This window comes from Fukomys damarensis, unplaced genomic scaffold (genome assembly GCF_012274545.1).
Source record: "Fukomys damarensis isolate Sample0158 unplaced genomic scaffold, DMR_v1.0_HiC HiC_scaffold_14, whole genome shotgun sequence".
Lineage (NCBI taxonomy): Eukaryota > Metazoa > Chordata > Mammalia > Rodentia > Bathyergidae > Fukomys > Fukomys damarensis.
The window spans coordinates 65,826,200-65,842,532 of NW_022900926.1; the positions used below are offsets into that span (position 1 = coordinate 65,826,200).

At 50.1% G+C, this 16,333-nt stretch overlaps 1 protein-coding gene and 1 pseudogene across 1 annotated transcript in view; one reads left to right on the top strand and one right to left on the bottom strand.

Annotated features, from left to right (window-relative positions):
• Nucleotides 1-783: 783 nt before the first annotated feature.
• On the top strand, nucleotides 784-2,860 carry LOC104865439 (annotated as a pseudogene).
• Nucleotides 2,861-9,256: 6,396 nt separating this feature from the next.
• Nucleotides 9,257-16,333, bottom strand: part of Dll1 (delta like canonical Notch ligand 1) — an 8,855-nt gene continuing 1,778 nt past the window's right edge. The window contains exons 2-11 of the mRNA XM_010628952.2: nucleotides 16,141-16,331; nucleotides 15,400-15,460; nucleotides 14,911-15,168; nucleotides 13,028-13,088; nucleotides 12,211-12,341; nucleotides 11,913-12,082; nucleotides 11,588-11,804; nucleotides 9,929-10,730; nucleotides 9,722-9,839; nucleotides 9,257-9,638 (exon numbers count right to left, since the gene is read on the bottom strand). Coding sequence (XP_010627254.1) covers nucleotides 9,633-9,638; nucleotides 9,722-9,839; nucleotides 9,929-10,730; nucleotides 11,588-11,804; nucleotides 11,913-12,082; nucleotides 12,211-12,341; nucleotides 13,028-13,088; nucleotides 14,911-15,168; nucleotides 15,400-15,460; nucleotides 16,141-16,331 — 2,015 coding nt within the window. The 3' untranslated portion in view covers nucleotides 9,257-9,632. The remainder of the gene's footprint in view (nucleotides 9,639-9,721; nucleotides 9,840-9,928; nucleotides 10,731-11,587; nucleotides 11,805-11,912; nucleotides 12,083-12,210; nucleotides 12,342-13,027; nucleotides 13,089-14,910; nucleotides 15,169-15,399; nucleotides 15,461-16,140; nucleotides 16,332-16,333) is intronic.

Genomic DNA, 16,333 nt, shown 5'->3' on the forward strand with positions numbered 1-16,333 from the left:
AGGAGGATGAAAAAAATATGCTAGGCTACAGTTAAAGAATAGCATATAACAATCTTTCTCCAACTGAGATTTTTGCCAGCTGTATTATAAATATTGGGCAATTCTATTTTTGTTGGTCTGAATGGCAAATTTTAAAGTCAAGTTCTTCTTGTAGGCCTTGGTAAAGTCCCAAAGCAAACGATCAAAGGGAATGCCAGAGTTCCCAGGTGGGTGAGGAGAGCCCAGAACACACTGTGCTCTGGCCTGGGTCCCCATGTCCCTTTCTCTCCTGGCCCTTGGCCAGGGAAACCAGAGAATCACTTGGAACTCCCGTTGGGGTAGGCACAGCCCTCTGTGCTTCCAAGGGAGAAGAGCTGACCCTGTAGTCACCAGCAGCATATGAGTCTCTCTCCATTGCCCTTGACGACAGTCATAGGTCTCATGATGCTGAACAAATACAGATGTTTCTGCCCCCACGCACTCACATGGACTCTCACCCAGAGAGACATACCACATACATGTGTGCACACGCATACTGCAAACACACACTTGCTACATGTCTGAAAGCATTCATCACTTGCCAGGAGGCCATCAGGCACTGCCTCAGAAATGAGAGCTGGGAGGATCGGAGGTGGAAGTGGGTCTCCTCTCCTCCCCTCCCCTCTCCCTCTCTTTCACCCTTCCTCCGCTGCTCAGGAGAGCAAGGGGAAAAGAACCTGGAGACACCACTCAGCCCATCAGAGGCAGGACATCTCAGCTCTCTTCCTCTAACGTGAGTTACTCAAATCCTCACCACCATCCAGAATGGCAGCCGAAGTGGGTTCCAGCAACCTGGAGTTGTTCAAGGCATTTGATCTCCAGAGGAGGTAACTCCAGAGCAGGTTTACACCTGTTTCGAGGACTACAAAGACTTAGGAGTGGCTCTGGCAGTACATGGAAACCATCAAGCACCTTCACATGGAGAACTAAAGACTGACTTGACCAAGTCAAATATTGGTGAACGACACTATATTAGATGGACTTTTGTTACAAATTCTATTTTGGAGAGGTTTTTTTTGTTTTGTTCTTCTTTTTTTTGTTTGTTTTGTTGGTGGTTCCTATTTTGTTTTTTGTTTGTTTCTTTCTTTCTTTAGACAAAATCTCATTATGTAGCTCAGTCTGGCCTTGAATGTGTTACGTAATCGGGGCTGGCCTTGATCTCACAGTGAAGTTTCAGCCTCAGCCTGAGAAGGCTGAGAGCACAGGTGTGCACCACTACACCTGGCTTACAGAGTCTATCTGTGAACAGTGTTATTTCAAAGCTACTTCATCAAGCAATACAGGAATCTGCATCAAATTTAGTAAGAAGATTTGAGGAACAGCAGGAAAATTATGTGAAAGAGCCATCCTTTAATCATGCCCCAGCCATCCAGTATTGTGTTACAAAAGGATCATAAAATAGAAGAATCTTGTACCATTGGAAGAACAAGGAAGATTTTAGTGCTGTAAGAAGTGTCCTGTGTTTTGCTAATTTTTGCCTTGAGAAGGTGGGATGACCACTAGTAAATGAGAACTCTCGGCTAACCAAAGGATTGATATCCAAATACCAGCAAGTCTTTAGCCACACTGTTTCTCTAGAAGGGTGGGAAATACAAGTAAAGGTGTGTAAAGTCCAAAAGCCTCACTGTCTCATCTGTGCCTCTGATGGACATCAAATGAAAGATTGCCCAATGCCTCCGAAAGCTGCCTGAATAAGTGAAAAGGCTGTATGGATGCCTGCGATGAGGTGAACAACCAGCATTTTCAGCAGCAGTCCCACCACAGAAGAAAGATCTCCAAGTTTCAAGCCAAGAGTGATTAGTGAGGGATGTCAATATTCACTGGGTGTTTGTTAAAAGAAGAGCCTTTCCCCCTATATCTAGTGGGTGTCCCAGCTAGGATTCCCACCAGGGTGACTCGAAGAGGCTGAGTAGGAGAGTTCAGGACTCCTACTCTATGATGGAAAAGATGATGTTGATGGAGAAACAGGAGCTGGAGAAATACAACAGAATAAAAGTGTTACTCACAAAAAAAAAGAAAAAAGAAAAAAGTGTTGCTCATGGTCTTTGGAAATTGGGAGACTACCCAAGATACCTACTCCCAGAGGAATTCCATTTACCTCACTTCTGACTTACGAGTGCTGAGGGTGAAGTCTAGAAGCGTGCAATCGTCATCACAGCCCAGTCCTGGTAGTCCAGCACAGCACTGCACTCACATGTGGACATGCTCCATCGTTCTCAGGGCAGTGACGCACTCTCCAGTGCCCCAGGGACCCCCTTGCACCGGTTTTTGTTGCCTGCTCCCCAGGGGTGCCCCACCACCGACCCCCGTGACTGGCCCCAGACCAAGGCCACAGCTTCAGTGGTGGACAAGGACACACGGACTCTGGGGGAGCACAGGGAGCAGCAAAGGTGGATCTGAGTGGCACCAGAATGGGGAGAGCATCAGCAGCAACTGGGACCTGCCTGTGGACACACCCCTAAACGGGGACTCCGTGTCTCATCATGGTCGCCATGGACGTGCAAAGGTGCTCGGCCTCCCTGTCCCAGAGGAAAAACAAATAGAAGAGCTGGTGGTGGAGGAGCCTGAGGCACAGACACTCACAAAGACAGAGCAAGTGGAGCAGCCCTGGAGTCCAGCCCCCGAAGCCACACTGGTTTGTCAGAAGGCAACCACCACAGAGGCAGACGCAAAGGCCCTCTGCACAGGAAGGGCCATGTGGGGTCAAACCGTGTCATGTCATCAGGAGCAGAGGCAGCCGGAAGCTCCCGCTTGTGGACACCAGCCCTTCTCGGCCCTGAACTTCACTCCCCAGCCCCGGGGTGCACAAACTTGCAACTGGAATCTTGCCATTCAAATCTGAGAATGCAGCAGGATCACCCAGAAGTTTCCTCAGGAAAGAACTCTCCCTGAGACCAGCAGAAGAGCGAAGCAGGCTCACCATTCACACCTACCGAATTATCTATAGCATTGTGTTCTGCCCATTAGTACCAACTGGACAGATAAAGTTGTTTTCCTGTTTGTCCGTCCCACATTTAAACTATACAAGGTTTAATTGTGGTGGCAAGTCAAGTCTCTTTTAAAGAATGGGAAGATTGGGCTCATTAGTATGCTGTATTTTATTGTTATTTGCAAAAACTTGGGGCTTGTCTACAGGAGCTAGTTTAAAGACAGAGTACTTTGATAAGATTCATACTACATTTGCATTGTGATTGTCCCTCAAGAGTGATGTCTTTTATCTGTCTTTTATACATTATTTTCTCTTTCTACATTTTTCTAATTATCCTGTATAGGAATTTGATATATCTTCACCACCCCCCACCTTTATTTCCCCCCTTTTGGAGACAAGATCTCTCCGTGTAGCCCAGGCTGGCCTTGAACTCATGGCAATCGTCCTGCTTCAGCCCCCAAAGTTCTGGGATTACAGGCACGAGCCACAATGCCTGGCATATATCACTTCTTAAGAGAAAAAATTCTAGCTATTTTATATTTGTATCTCAAGTCTGACAACCAAAGGAGAAAAATCAGGGATGAGCAGCTTTATTGCATTTGCAGTATTTCTGTAAGATTTAAATGCATCATTTTAGTAACACTTTTTATAACTTCTTTTTTATATCAGCTTACAGTATAGGTATGCTCACCTTTCTGTACAGAGGTTTGATTCTTTTTTGTCTTCAATAAATAAATAATAAAATATAAAATAAAATGGGAGTGTCCTGGGCAAATGGTTCGCGTACAATGTACGTCTGCTCTGCTTGAGGTCTGCAGTGTCCATACTGCATGGCCCAGGGCCGAACCAAGTGGCTGTGGGCTAGAAAGTCACAATTCTGATCCCATTCCTGAAAAGCAGTTGTATTAGTCAAATGCACAACACCCAGTTAAAGGAAGGAGTTACCAAACCCTCAAGTTTCATAAAGTATTCAGGACTTCAAAGTGCAAGCACTAAAAGCACAAGTTTTTTGTTTTTTGGCTTTTGTTGTTGTTGCTGTGTTTGAGGCAGGGTCTCCCTGGTAGTTCAAGATGGCCTTGAACTCACCTCCTGACTGTTGGGATTGTTATGAGCAGGCACCACCAAACCCAGCTCAAGTTACCTTTAACAGTAACCAGAGTTTGGTCAGTGTGGGAACCACCCTGCAGAGGTAAAATCTGTGGTCTGTGGAAAGAGACAGCCCACAAGCTCTGAAGGGCTGCCCCAGGCCACCATGCCTGCCCATTAAGTCTGCCCCATTCCACCATTGTGTCAGTTCATCTGCCCTCCTGATGGTCGTGAACAACACAAGATCTGCCTTCCCAGTGGTCATGGACAGCAGATCCACCCTCCTCACGGTCACAGACAGCACAGATCTGCTCTTTGATGGCCATGAACCACAGTCTCCCTCCTTCGCAGCTGGAGGTCCAGCCTGTGTTCTGGCCTCAGTGTCCTTTTCAGAATGGAGTCAGTCATTGAATATTGTTGGCCCTCCCTGAGAAGAAAGATTATGGTCTGTGTGATGGGAGGCACCGTGGAACAAGCCTGTTTTCAGGCTGCTTCATTGGCCCCTACTCTAATTCCCATGAAACTGAAATCTTTAGAAAATGGATCAGTGCAGAGCAGTGGATGTTCCCTAACAAGCAGGAAAACTAAGAAAGAGCACATTTCTTTTCAAGGCTTGTTAACAGGAGCAAACAATGACCGCCCTCCCTTTGCCCCTGCCGATCAAAAAAGTGAGCCCAGTTTTCTCTAAAATCGAAACATTCACTTAAGTGAACAAATAAATGTAAACCATAATTGTTCTGGGAAAAAATGATAATCCTCTACACTGACACATATCCTCTTTAAACAGTTATCTCTGAAGTGCTTCCAAATGACAAATGCCTAAAATTTCAAAGCAACTTTTGCATCTTATACTTGGAGCAGGAGACAATGCTGCCAGCACAGATTACACTTGGTATCTGAGCCCTGTGTGCTCGGACCCATGTTATTGTGCATTTTGAGACACAGCTACACCTGGGGAAAACTATCTACTTTCCCTGATCTTCCAATAAAGTTGATAGCTCGAGATTGCACTAACTGCATGAACTGTGTTCACCATCTACCAGGCACCACACACTCACCATACACTCGGGCTGTGTCTAGGTAACTAATTAGAATGAAAACAAAATAGTGTGATCATCTGCTTAGATAATCTCTGTATGTGGATTCGTGTTATGGTTCAAAACACTGACCAAGATCAAATGTCCATAGAAGGCTTCCAGACATTTTCGTGGAAGAGCTGACCACAGTGCCAACAGAACACAGCATTCCAGGGAGATGGATGGCTGTGTGCAAAGTCCCAGAGCTGGGGAGTGGGCAGAGAGCCATGCTGCCCACATCCAGGACAGTGAGAGCCAAGAGCTAAGAGGTCAAGAGGCACAATAGCAGAGAATGGGGCTGCAAGGACATCAGGAGCCAGATTATGCAAGGGCCCGAGAGACCAAGTTAAGGATTTTAAACTTTGTGCTAAAAAGTGGTCGGAAGCCATTAACTATTGTCAGTCGAGCAACATGCACAGATGAACGCTTGTAAAAAAGCACCCTGTGGGGACAAGAGAGAGAAGGACCTTCGGCCAGCCTACTCGTAGCGACTTGCTATGCTATTTCTGTATCACAGACTCAGCAGGGTGGGCTGTCACCAGGTGCAGAGCCAGCACACAGAAGAGCCTAGAACCGGACCCAACACTCTCTGGTGACAAGCTTCTCATCTAAACAGCTGTCTCTACCCTGTTTAATTTGCTTGTTGAGGTCTTGTAGGGCTTCTTATCTGAAGCATGCTGTGAAAGGACAGGATACGCCCAAGCACCATGTGGTAGCCAGCATCACAGATCAGCCATGACTGCGTGCATGCATTTGCATGGTGGAGCTCACTTACACCATCACAGCAGGCCACCATGCGGGTGCTTGTGCCTGTGTGCTCATGGTGATGCTCAGCTTGGTGCTTCTGCTTACAGAATGCACACGCAAGCTGGGGATGGAATCACAGGAGGCGAGAACAGTAACTCTGCCTGGCACTCTCCCCTGCTCAGCACTCTCTGGTGCTCCTGCTTCGCCAGCATTGGTTCACCTGCCAGCCACCTGGGGTGGGGAGTGCGTTAAATTCTATACCTCCCATTGCTTTGTGCATAAGTATTTCAGAATTTTTCTCTAAGTGATAAGGGCTTTTGCATTTGTTTGTTTAATGCAGTAGTAATAAATAACATATCACATCTACAACATTTGGCCAGCATACTTTAAAACTATTAAGATAGCTGGCCAGTGTTTAAATTTCTCCAGTTGTTCATACATTTTTAATCTGTTTCAAACAAGAACTAGGCCTGGGCGTTGCAATCAGTCAGTACATCACAGACCCTTAATCTTCAGATTCCTCCATCTCTTCCCTTGTTCACCTAGCGGTTTATCTGACCTGCACAGTTCCCAGGATTCTACTGAGTGGAACCTGGTATCCTGAAGATGTTCTCAGCCCCTTGTATCCCTGTAACCAGTAACAAGGTTAAGAGCCATGATCAGATGCAAGTTCAATTTGGAAGGCAAAAGTATGTCAATGCTGATACTGTTGACCTGTACCAAATGTACTCTCAGCTAATTCACAGCATACAGCTTTCCTGAGGAGTCCTAGCTGGTGGTGGTAAACAGGTGTAGGCATTAGCCCATTGGAAGATATTCTGCACAGCCTACCCCATTTACCCCTTGGTGACTGCCATTGCTCCACCAAAAGGAGCAGCGCTTGCTGGGAATAGACAGGTATCAGAGAACCTGGGGCTCAGATAGTGCTCAGAGAACAAGGGCCTGAGACGCAAGAGCCACAAAGCCCCGGCTGCCCTGTAACACCTCAACGTTGAGAAGGTGACAATAGCTGTCACCTTTCAATAGCTGGCTACCCACGAGTCAGCACCACTCTGAAAGAACCAGAGATGGGAACACTCGTCTTCAGTGTGGAAAGCCAAGTAATGCATGTGGATGGCTGACTGAATCAGAAAATCGCCCGAGAAAACTATTTGAATAATGAGATTCTTTGCATTATTCTTGTACCAATTCTGGAAGTACAGAACTATGTCCACAGGAAGCGTAAGAAGAAGACACGTTCCTTGCCTTCTCACTGGTGGATGGCCTTGCTGGTCTAGGGACTCTGGGTCCAGGAGTAAGGATTTGCTGACCAAAGAGGTCTGGGTCCCTCCTGTCTCTGCCATAGGTTGGATTGGGACAGATCTTTCTCAAGGTTGGTGTTAGCACACTCTGGCACTTGGACTTTGGAAGAGCTGAAGCCCAGGCAAGCATTTCTCTCTTGAGAGAACCTATTTTTACTTCCTCATTTGAAGTGAATGTGCTATTCCTTCCATCTTCATTCCTATGGCATTCTTGCAGAAAAAAGCAGTACAGGCCTTGGTGAGCACTACCCAGAGGCCAGGCATTGTGTGGTGTGCTGGATCACCACTGGCCTGTGCACAGACACGTTTCTATGGCTATTTCTAACCACTTGGCTTTGGCACTGATGCCATGTTACCCAGGCTACCTCTAACACCTCATGGTCCTGCCTCAGCCTCCTCAGCCTCCAAGAATTCCGGCATTACATGTGTGCACCACTATGCCCAGCCTCATTCCTTGATTTTAAAAGAAGATTGGGAAGATGCGAATGAGATTATCTTTAGGCATTCTAAGGCCTTTTGTGGCCTGAGCTTCACAAGATCCCATAATGTTACACATTCCTAAAATTAGATGAGTCATTTTATTGGAATTAATTTGAGCCCTTCTGGAAAGGGCAATGGAACTATTGATCTCAGTAAGAGTGGACAAGTCCTTCCAGAGCAGACAATGTATCAGGTCATCCTAACCCTCACCAGGTCCCCAGACACTGGAGCATAGCAGCCTCCCTCTACCACCCTAGAATGGGTTCATGCTCTAAAAAAGTGAGCAAGAGAACCCAGGAAGGAGGAGGGCTGGCCCTGCCACTGCTTCTCTTGGTGTGAGAAATTAATTTTCTATAGCTCCAACAGCCCAGATTAGTCACAGGGGCCAGGACAGCACTGGACACCTTAGAGACAGGAGTGCCCTTGGGACACTGGGACTCCTTGACAAATGTTCAGTCCTCTCTGACCCTGAGTTTTGTCAGCAAAATCCACTGGGCCTTGACACTTCCTACCACACCCAGAGGAACAGTGGGGATGTGCACACCTCCTTCCTTAATCCTGCCAAAGAAGCTCCACCCCACCTTCCCACTTCAGACCCCAAAATCAGCCACATTTCCCCACAAGGATTTGTTCTGTGATAGTTGATCATCTATAATGTCCCCTGTACCACCAAACAGCACCAGCCATGGGTTCTGTAAATTCCCAGATTCTTTTCAATAAGAAGGCAAGTTTCTGATAAACGCCAATCAATGATCTAAGGTCTGAGTTAGGCTGCCTTGACTTGAATGTGGTCATTGCCACTTATGAACCTGAGACCAGCAACTTCTGCCTGCACCTGTATGGCAGGAATGACAATATCGCCTCAGGGGCATCAGGACTGAAGATTGGCAGTTTTAACACAGTTGACAGGGCCTGGCACACAGCATGCACTCAGTAAAGAGTGTATTCATTGCTGTTATCTGTGCATAACTAACTTTTTGAATTTAGAAATAAACTCACAGATGAGTGTCATTCTACGATAAAAAGCCATTGCAATATTGATGTAAAAGTGCCTCCTGGGTCCCAATGAGGTTTTGTTTCAGTTAAAAATAAATGGTTCAGAGGCAGTGGCTGGCTTGCCAAAATTTCTCAGTCCCTATGAAAGGTAACATCGAGAAGCATGTGTGGGTGGCACCTTGGGCAGTGCAGTTGCCTCACAGACATGCCTGGGAGCTGGGAACAGAGGCCAAGGAATGCTCTGAACAGGGGCAGGTTTTGCAGATGGGACACCATGCCTTGCATCCCCAAAGACCTGGGCGTGGGTGTGGCACCTGGCTCTGCCTAGGAGGTGGTGACAAGAACCACACTGCTGGCTGTCATTCATAATATTTATTTTGGAAAAATACTTTAAAAAGGAATTTCTTCATTAACAAAACAGTAAAAAACTCAAATAACATTTGCACAATATTCCATAAATACATTTATATACAAAAAAATATAGTCACATAGACCCGAAGTGCCTTTGTACATATTTACCAAAATTTAAATTATAAAAAAATGAACATCACAAAATACTCAAGCTTTACAGATATCATGAAAAATATTTTTACAAATCCAAAAAATAACACACATTTTTTTCCCATCTAAAAAAAAAAAAAACAAACACACATTTCAGTATCAAAAAGGACAATGAAGGCAGTTGTGTTTCTAGTTCAAGAAGACTGGCTCGTAAGAACCCCAGACACACGCACCGGGCAAGGCGTGCTTCTCTGCAGTGCTCAGGTCCACGCTAAATATATACTCTGACAGCAACTGTCCATAGTGCAATGGGCGCCTGGCAGGCGGGGCAGCGTGGCCGTGGCCGGCACGCTGCTCGGGAGGAGACCAGCTCGCCCGAAGCTGTCTCAGCAGCAGTCCCGGGCTCCCTTTCCTCTTCAGCAGCATTCGTGGGGGCATAGATCCTTGGAATTTCACTTATCTTAGGGGCAACAGGAATTTTGCCATTCCATTTCCATCTCACACCTAGAGGCCCAGAGACAGACGGTAGGTGAGCCGCAGACAGAGATGGCCGCCTTGCCCCCTTTCCCCGTGCGCCGCACACTGACCTCAGTGGCAATGACACACTCGTCTCTCTCGTCGGAGATGACGTACACCGACTGGTACTTGGTGTCCTTTGAAGTGGAGTGGACAGACTCCGGCCTTTTCCTCTCCAGCACTTCTCCCCTGTAAAGGAAAGCAGAGAGAAACAGGCTAAGCACGGGGACAGGCTGGATGTCCCTGGCCCTCCCATCCCCACCCACCGCAGCACATACCCCCTGAGTGTGGCCGGGATGCCCTTCTCCTCCCCTGCGGTGCCCTGGGGCTGGCACTTGGTGTCACACTTGCTGTGGGTGTCCCTGGTGGCAGCTTCATCGCCCTTGAGGTCCTGCACCAGGTTACAGTCTACGGCTGTGTAGCGGGCCTTGAAACCATTCTTGTCAGCCCCCTGGTCCCCATGGAAGTCAGCCTTTTTGTTGGTGTTCTTGATCTGCGTGGCCCCAATGACACTGACCGAGACGTCCTTCTCACGCTGGCAGCTGGCCAGGTTGTTCATGGTTTCCGTCTCTCCCCAGCAGGAGGGCTCTGCCGGTGGCCGGTGCTTCTGCAGCCTGAGCCGGACGCAGACCCCCAAGGCGGCACAGCCCAGCAGCAGCACCAGGACCAGGACTGCTCCAGCACACACGGCCACCCAGGGGAACGGCCCACCCTGGCCCTCCACGTACTTCTCTGTGAGGTCCACCACCACCGGGCCAGGTGGTTCAGGGAGTAGGAACTGGCAGTTGGGGCCCCCGTAGCCCCTGGCGCACTCGCACACGTAACGCAGGCCCCTTTCGTGGCAGGTGGCTCCATTGTGGCAGGGCGCATGCTCGCACCTCCGGACGGGCGCGCTGCAGTTCCTGCCTGTGTATCCAGGTGGGCAGGTGCAGGAGTAGTCATTTACACCGTCCCGGCAAGTGCCTCCGTTGGCACACGGGGAGGAGGCACAGTCGTCCACGTTGTCCTCACAGTGCCTCCCAGAGAAGCCAGCCTGGCAGCGGCACAGGTACGCATCGCCGAGGTCCACGCATTTGGCACCTGGAACATGGGACAGGAGCAGTCACATGTGTGTCCACATGAGTATGTTCCCTGAACAGGCATCCTGACGCGGCCCCTGTGGGTCACCAGAGGCACCAGTACGGCCTGTGACCCACACAGCCTCCTCTATTCTGGGAAGCATAGTCCAGGACCCTAAGCACAAGCCATGGGGAGGAGTCCAGGCCTAACCCTGCACACAAGAATCAGTCATAAGAGCTGAGAGTTCTTGACTGGTATGTTTTCACAGGCATCATGCAAAACATTTTGCCCAATTACTGCTTTAATCTTCACGACCGTCTGACAAAGAACAGACACCACTAGACCCAAGTTACAGACAGAAAAGCGAAGGCGTAAAAAGGGTGCCACCCTGGCCTGCAGCCACCTGTTAATGTGAGGAAAGCACTGAAACAGGGCGAGAGGGAGCCAACTGACTCAGTTTTCCTCAGCGAGGCTGTTTCAGGCACCCCACCCCTCATGTTTCAGCAAGAAGCTGCAGTCCATAGAACATGCCTCCTCCCACAGGGGTACACCAGGCTAGAGCGATGCCCCCTCAGAAGGCACTGTGGCTGTATTCCTATGTGGAGCTGACCTGTCGGGCTGTGGCTGGCCTGGGCCTGTGAGAAGCCCTGACCCTGAGCACGCTGCACCAGCAGGGGCCTAGGCTCTCCCTGCGGAACAGACGAGCAGGTGAGGCTCCAGCCTGCCCTCCTCCCTCTTGGCATTTCCAGACTCAAGGACAGTCTCCACCAAGGATTCTCACTCCACCAATGAAGGGATGGATCCACAAACTCAAGGTGGCTTATGAAGCATGGAATGCAAATGCTCCCTACAGCCCCAGACAGTGAAGCTGCCCTCACCACTGGAGCAGGGTGCAGAACTGCAGTGATCCATCTTCTTCTCACAGTTGAAGCCGGAGTAGCCCACAGGGCAGCGGCAGGTATAGCCTCCCTCGGGGTTGTCTGCACAACGCCCACCGTTGAAGCAGGGGCCATCTGCACAGGTCATGGCACTCAGCTCACAGACCCTGCCATAGAAACCAGGTGGGCAGGTACAGGAGTAGCTGTTCTCGAGGTCCTGTGTGGGGAAGCAGAGAGGTTTTCTAAAGGCACTCCGGGAAACCTGCACCCTCTCTTTCAGACCTAGGGTCCCAGCTGTGGTGAGACTATGGTGCAACCCACTTACTGTGCAGCTCCCCCCATTCCGGCAAGGGCTGGGGGCACACTCGTCAGTCTCCAGTTCGCAGTTGGCACCTGTGTATCCAGGCCGACAGGAGCAGGTGTAGCTCCCCTGCCCTGTGTTGGTGCAGGTGGCCCCATTCCTGCAGGGTGTGTGGTGTGTGCAGTAGTTCAGGTCTATCAGGGTGGAGACAGGAAAGGAGGGAGGTGAATAAAATGCAGGGAGACTTTATTTTTCCCATAACCAAAGAGCCAGGTAACTCCCAGGCTGCTTTGGGGAGCAGTCTTGGGGTCCAGGGGCTTACCTTGGTTACAGAAAAGGCCGCCCCAGCCTTCTTGGCAGTTACACTGCCAGGGCTGCTGGCAGGTACCATGGAGACAGCCTGGGTAGCGGATGCATTCGTCACAGTACCGGCCCTGCCAGCCTACTCTACACCTTGGGAAGAAACAACACAATCAGATGATGCTAACCATTACCAGTTTCATGGCACTTCTGCACATTAGAAACTCTGGAAGCACCAGCAATCCACGGTAGCCAGAACAGTGGATCACCTTGGAAAGCTTAAATACCGTGAACCTGTCCTGCCTCAGAGGTTCTGATGGTGACATTTTAAAGCTCCCTCTAACATGAGCAATGTTTGAGAAGTGGATGTGAACACTCATTTTCTGTAACAATTCTTCTTAACCTGTTGCCTGTATATTTTTATAACCATTAGATTAGGTGAACAGCAAGCCCATGCCCATATGCAGTGGTACTTCAGTTCACACGTGCTTTTATTTGCAAACAGTTTGGTTCACAAACAGAAGCATTGGGCAAATTTTGTTTTTGTCTGTGAACTCTGCAATGGGTAAGCAACATGACCATGGCTGTCTTTCCTGTATGAATACAAACATGGCCATCTTTTCCAGATCATGGAACAAGGTAAGTTCATGAACAGTGGTACCTCTATACATTTACAAGTCTTCACTAAGCAGAAACGCCAGGCTAACAACCCCTTCCCTCAATTCATTGTAGTAATTCTTCAACTGATGAGTGTAAAGTATGGGATGGATACAAATCCATTACTCCAGATATAAAACAATAACAAGAAAATAAAATGCAAAGCAACTTTAGAAACTTACTTGCATTCCCCAGGTTTGTCACAAAACCCATGCTGTTCGTCACACCCAGGCAGGCAGATTGCTGCAAGCAGATAAAATGCAGGTTGAGCCCTACCCCAGGGCCTCCCTCAATCACCAGGCTGAGATGGGTCAAAACTAGCTGAGCCGAGCCTGCAGGTCCCAGCTGAGCACACCCTGGCTGTGCAGCACTGGCCCACACCGGCTGGGAGCTCTGGACTTCACTTAGCTTAGAATGAGCATTCTTCTTAATACAGTGGCTCCCGGACAAAAGGGCTCTCGGAAGCCCCCACCCCCTCCCCATCCCCTTTTCTTCTAAGAGAGGGTCAGAAGTCTTCCCCCTCCTCCTCCCCCACTTCCCAATTCTATGCACAAAGCTCCACCTCTTAATATCCCAGAAAGTGTGTGTGCAGATAAGAGTGGACAGCTGGTGTGCAGGGTGCCAGGGCAGGACAGCTGCTCCATTGTCTCTTCCCTCCCGGCAGCTGCCCCAGCGCAACAATGCCGCCCCCCATGTCCCCCCCACAGCTCTAGCATGTGTGTGTGTGTGTGTGTGTGTGTCTGTGTGTAGACACACGCGCACACAAACTTCTGCCAATGGGCACAGGCGGCATACGCACCGCCTATCCTCAGAGAGATCTAATCTAGGGCACACACAAACTGGGCGGGGAGAGGCTAGGTGTTTGAATAAGAAAAAAGTTTGGGTTTCTGGCCACCCCAGTACCACAGATGAAGACTGAGGAAAGCGCAAGTGGGAGGCAACCCAGGAGGTGAGAGGTGCCCAAGAGGTGGGTGGTGTTGGCAAGCTGGCTGGCTTTCCCAGTTATGAAACCCACTGAGGAGCAACTCTGCCAGTTCTTAAGAAAACAGAACCAGCTTGGACCAAGGCAGAGCTTAAAAGGACCTCAGTGGAGTCTTTACAGAGACAGGAAGCTAAGCAGCAATGACACTAAGCCTTCCTGGAACAAGAAGAAGCCCCCTTCACCTCCGTGCTCAAATCAGAGCTGAGAAAAGACGTTCCCATCCCCCCACAGAGATTGTAGTCCTCACAGAGTCCAAAGTTCACCTGTTCCAGGGCAGGAGAATGAAAGTTCACGGCAGGGTGGGGGGGATGTTTCCTCGGCAGCTGACCAACCCTTGACTACAGGGCAATGCTGTGCCAATGGGCACAGCCTGAAGGGGAAGCCTTGGAGAGCTGGTGAGAGGCTCCCTGAGGGCCAGTGAACCAGAGAAGAGCCATTACGGACATCAGTACCTACATTTCTTTGTAGGCAAGGTGCCAGACCATTGGGAGGAGACTGGCAGGTATGGTCCTCACCTGTGGGGCTTCAAACACTAGCCCCTGCAGACCACAAACCCACAGGAGTAAAGACCTCCACTTAGGATAGCATAAACAGTGTGCACCACAGGGAATCCTTGAAAAGAGCTTGCTCTGTGGACAGGTCAAGCACTCCAAATCAGGGAAGAGAAGGAGGGACTTCCTGATGAGATAGCCAGGATAGCTTCAGTGGAAAGCGTGCCCTGCACTCACCGAACTGTGGCTCTGTTCCTCCCTTCCTTCCTCCCCTCCCTCCTCAAGCACACACCCTGGTGGTAGCACAGCCTTGCTTCCTGACCCCTGGCCTTGTCTCTGAACTCCTCCCTGATGAAGAAAGGCAGCTTCCTATTGTGGGTAAACACTGTCTCGGATGTGAAAATGCCTGAGTTGACCCTGACCTTGCAAGGCCTTAGAATGGCACCCTTGCTCTTCTGGCCTCAGCTTCCCCACCAGAACATCTCTAAGGTTCCCTCCTGTGCTGCAGCTCATAACCCTGGGCCTCCTAAGGAGCTCCTCCCCACCAAGCACAGCAGCAGGAGGAAGGAAGCGGCATTGCCACAGGACTCACGTTCTGTGCAGTACTGGCCTTTCCAGCCAGGGTTGCACACCTTCTCGCCTCTCTCCCCACATGTGAAGTGGCCGAAGGCGTCATCCCGGGGGCGGCAGAACACGGAGCAGCCCTCCCCATAGTAGTGCTCATCACACACGAAGCGGTATGAGTACTTGAGGTCTGTGCGGCCGCTGCTGTGCAGATCCTGGGACCACTCTTCACCCACTGTCAGGTGCCTCTGTGTAGCCAGGCGGCTGATGAGCCTTTCTGGGTTTTCTGGAGGGAAGATGTGCCAGTCAGTTCTGTCCAGGAACCCAGAGCTTGAGGGTCAAGGCAGAGGTGGCAGGCATGCCTGCCTATTGCAGGGGAAGAAGGCCAAGGACCTTAGGCCAGAACCACCAGGGTGCATGCAGAATGAAAGCCGTCAGAGTGTGCTGGGGGTAAAGTCAGCTACATCTCACGTAAGGAAGCTGTCTGCACAATCTTAGGGTGTGGGTTTGCTGTTACCTGTTGCAAGGTCATCAGGAGAGTCTGTGTGGAGGGCCTCGATGATCAGAGAGAAGGTGCCCTGGGGGAGAAGAGTGGACAAGAGACAAACCAGAAATGGGGATTTGTAAAAAAGTCAATCTTTTGGGACAAACAAGCCAGGACCTAGGCCTAGTGGCCGAGATCTGCCCAGGGACGTCCAAAGGGTCTTGCCATCTCTCCCTGCTCTCACTTTGCCTAAGGAATTGGAGGAACTTTTAAAAGATTGGTTTCCTTTCCTGGTTTGTTTTTTCAGCCTATTTTTACAGGATACCATGAAGAGACTAGAGAAAGGAGAGACATAGACAGAGAGAGATGAGGGAGAGAGAAAGAGACAGAGGGACGGAGGGAGGGAGAGAAAGAGAGAGAGAGACAGAGTAGTGAAAGAGGCTGGAAGGCAGCTGTCATTAGTCTTCTGGGACAGACTCAGCCAGGGCCAAGGAGCTGAGAATCAGAAATTCCCAGCCTCAAGTCTGATTGCAGGGACTGGTACAGAGGCGCATGCCATACGTCCTAGACTTGGAGCCGGGTAGGTTGGCTCCTGCCTACCTCCTCACCACAGACCAATGTCACCCTCCAGTGCCCACAAGCCTTTCCAGAAGTCTACGCGATGGGCAGGCCCAAAACGCGTCTCGGGGTCTCCAGCCCTTGGTGTGCCCGGAGACCTCGTCTGCCAACCCCCACTCAGAGCCTCGGCCCGGAAAAAGCAGGTGCTGCACTCACCGGCCAGGTGAAGCCAAAAGGGAATCGGATGGGGTTGCTGAAGGCGGAGTCGGCGCCGGCGCCCGCACCGTCGCCGTCCGGCAGGCTGAAGGAGTCGACGCCCAGCACTGGCGTGACTGCGCTGCCGTAGGTGCAGGGCGGCTCGGGAGACACGCTGGCCTGGTAGTGCTTGAGGCACACACGGAAGAAGGTC